Raw genomic sequence first — 3011 nt, forward strand, 5'->3', positions numbered from 1 at the left:
CAACGAGGAGGCCGGGCCGCCGGGGTCCGAGCTCGCGGAAGGTGCCTCGCGGGGCAGGGCCGCGCTGCAGCCCGTGTCCACCCGCGGGGGCCCGGGGCGGGCGGGGAGGGAAGGCCACTGCCGTGCACTGCCGGCTGTTGGATGCCCTGGGGAGCGCGCCTCCCTGGATGGGCTCCCTTCCCGGCCTGACTTGAAGAGGCCTTCTGCCGGGTAGCTGCAGGCGCGCTCGGTTAAGCGCCAAGTCGGGGATGTCCGCTCGGGTGCTCATCTCAGGGTGGAGCCTCCTTTAAAAAAAACAAAACCAAAAACCGCAATTAGAAAAGGCTTTGTATTGAGTAGGGTTAGCGCCGTGCATGATTAGCACGTTTGTGTTGCGGGTCTGTGCACCTGGCTTGGCGTCCGCCTGTGCGGCCGGCTACGGGACAAGACGTGCCCGGATAGCCTCACTGTGACTTGCAGTTCCGTGTTGAGAAAGCTCAGAAACGGGCACCCCGCCTGGCTTGGAGAATCTTAGGGCGCGTGCTCACTTGCTGAGGTATTTGAACGCGGTCCCTCCCCGCCCCGCAGAGGGACACGGTGCGTTCTCCCGGGGTTCCATTCCCCCTCCTAGTGAGAACTGAGTTCAAGGCGGTGATTCTCTTGTGGCTTCCTCTAAGCTCTGAAAAAAGGAGGTTCTCCATAAGAGAGGCCAGAAACAGCAGAAATGGAGTTGACCTGTTGCAGGTAGCATGCTAAGAGCCATCTGTATCCAGACTTGCCGGCTTTGTAGCCTGGACCCGGTCGTAGAGTCAGTCTGGGTCTTGTCCGTTAAATCCGGGCTGTCAGTAGCAGCTTGAGCTCCAGCCCCAGGCGGCATTTGCATTTCAGTGAAGGCGGAGGGCTGTGCCCTGACCCTGCGCGTCTCTGGTCCCTTCTGTGTCTGAGAAGGAGCAGCTAAGGTGCACTGGAGACCCAGAGAGCACTGGCTGCTGCAGGCGTGCCCGGCTGCTAGTGGGGACAGTTACTACACAGATGAGGGCATGCTGGGCCTTTAGGCCAGATTTACTCGCCAAGCCCGGAATCTCTTCTAGCACCTTACTTGGAGAGGTAATACAGACTCTCCTCACACCGTTGCTGGTGTTTTGGTGACAAGGGAAGATCATAGGAGTGATGAGAGCATGCCGTAACAGCTCCCCAGATGCCGGTATAAATACTGCACCCCAGCCTGTGCTTTGGACTCGTTTCCCTCACATAAACCCCAGAGAGCCCCCTTGGGTAGAGACTGTATGTCTCTGTTTTACAACCGAGAGCAAGCATAGAGTGGTTAGTGGTTCAGGACCTAGCCCAGAGATACACAAGTGGCAGTAGAAGAATTGGGATTCAAACCCAGGCAGTCTGGCTCCGGAGTCCACCACCTGTACTCCTCAGGGGAACCTGGGCCGCCTACCTCACAAACCCTACTTTCTGAAGGTTCTCCCCACCCCTGCCCCAGGAAGGTTTTCCCACTCAGAGGGCTCCAAACCACCTGAATGCTCCTGTACTGCACCGTTCTCTGTGATGTAGGCTTGCTTTGCTTTTAAGTTCCGTGTAACCTCTTTGTTTATGCATCTCAGGTGACACCAAGTTGAAAACCGTCCAGGGTGTCATAACAAGGTACTGCAGCGATTATGGTATGATTGATGACTTGATCTACTTCTCCAGTGAAGCTGTGACTAGCAAAGTGCTTCTCAATGTTGGACAGGAAGTCATTGCTGTTGTGCAAGAAGATAAGGTGTCGAATGGACTGAAAGCAATTAGGGTAAGGCCTGTGTGGTTTGCAAAGTCTCTCTTCAAGGAGAGGCTTCAAGTTTAGTTAACCTCTCAGAGACAACATGGGCAAAGCAGAGAGTGGACTGTACCTGCCCAAGGTGCTTTTGTTTTTATAATGGTTTCTGTCTTAAAAAAAAAAAGGCAGTTATCGTGTATTATTCAGACAGTGTAGAAGTTCATAATCCAGAACATAAAACTTGTCCGTTGTTTTACGTCATGGTAAAGAATGCATAACATTTTTATTCTAGTATTTTAAAAATTTGTTAAAAATGATCATCACAGGGGCGCAGCGTCACACGGACTCTGTGGCCAGTGGCTTTAGCACGGAGGTTGCTTCAGAATTTGGCACAAACCATGGCACTGGTTCCAGGAGCACAAGTTAGTTTTCTCCCAGATTACTCTGGTTTTGTTTGATTTGCCACCAGGCAGATCACTGTGTTGTTCTTTGCTCTGTACACAGAAGCACATCTCTTGCCTAGATGGAATTCAGTTTCATCTGAGCGTAAACACCTCCAATTTTAAGAAGAGCTGTGTCCACTGGTTCCAGAGACCCCACTTATAGCCAACAAGAATGCCCCTGGACCATAACCTTCCAGACATGTTTGTCGTTTTAGGAGTCCTGTTCCTGCAGGCTCCAAGGTGGCAGAAAGAGTAGACCCTTGTAATCCAGTTAGCAAAGATAATTAGTAGATTTTATTCAGCAATTGTTTTCATTTAAGAATAGTATTTTTGTGCTAGAAGTCTTCGAAGTGGAATTGTTGGTCAAAGCATATGCACATTTAACATTTCAGTGGTTATCAGATCATCCTCTAATAATGTACAAATTAATTTATACTCCCAGGAGCAGGATGAGAGACTGCCTGTTACCCAAAGTTGGCAAAGATGTGAATGTTATCAATTTCTGAAATCTTTGCCAATCTAATAAGTGAAAAGTGACTTCATAACTGTAATTTGCACTTAAGCCTTAAAGTAGATTAATTTCTCACAACTTTTCTGAGTTATTTTCATATTCTTTATACCTTTTTTAAATTTCTTTTTAAATTAAAGTTTCTGTATTAGGGAAATTAGAACTTTTTTCTTTTTGTAAGAGTTTTATTGAGATGGGGTGCCAGGGTGGCTCAATCGGTTAAGCATCTGCCTTCAGCTCAGGTCATGATCCCAGGGTCCTGGGATCTAGGCCTGTGTCAGGGCTTCCGGTTCAGTGGGGAGTCTGCTTCTCCCTC

At 49.5% G+C, this 3011-nt stretch overlaps 1 protein-coding gene across 1 annotated transcript in view; it reads left to right on the forward strand.

Annotated features, from left to right (window-relative positions):
* Positions 1 to 3011, forward strand: part of MOV10L1 (Mov10 like RISC complex RNA helicase 1) — a 70772-nt gene that overhangs the window by 1594 nt on the left and 66167 nt on the right. The window contains exons 3-4 of the mRNA XM_034643699.1: positions 1 to 41; positions 1593 to 1777. Coding sequence (XP_034499590.1) covers positions 1 to 41; positions 1593 to 1777 — 226 coding nt within the window. The remainder of the gene's footprint in view (positions 42 to 1592; positions 1778 to 3011) is intronic.

Source organism: Ailuropoda melanoleuca, chromosome 15, assembly GCF_002007445.2.
Source record: "Ailuropoda melanoleuca isolate Jingjing chromosome 15, ASM200744v2, whole genome shotgun sequence".
Classification (NCBI taxonomy): domain Eukaryota; kingdom Metazoa; phylum Chordata; class Mammalia; order Carnivora; family Ursidae; genus Ailuropoda; species Ailuropoda melanoleuca.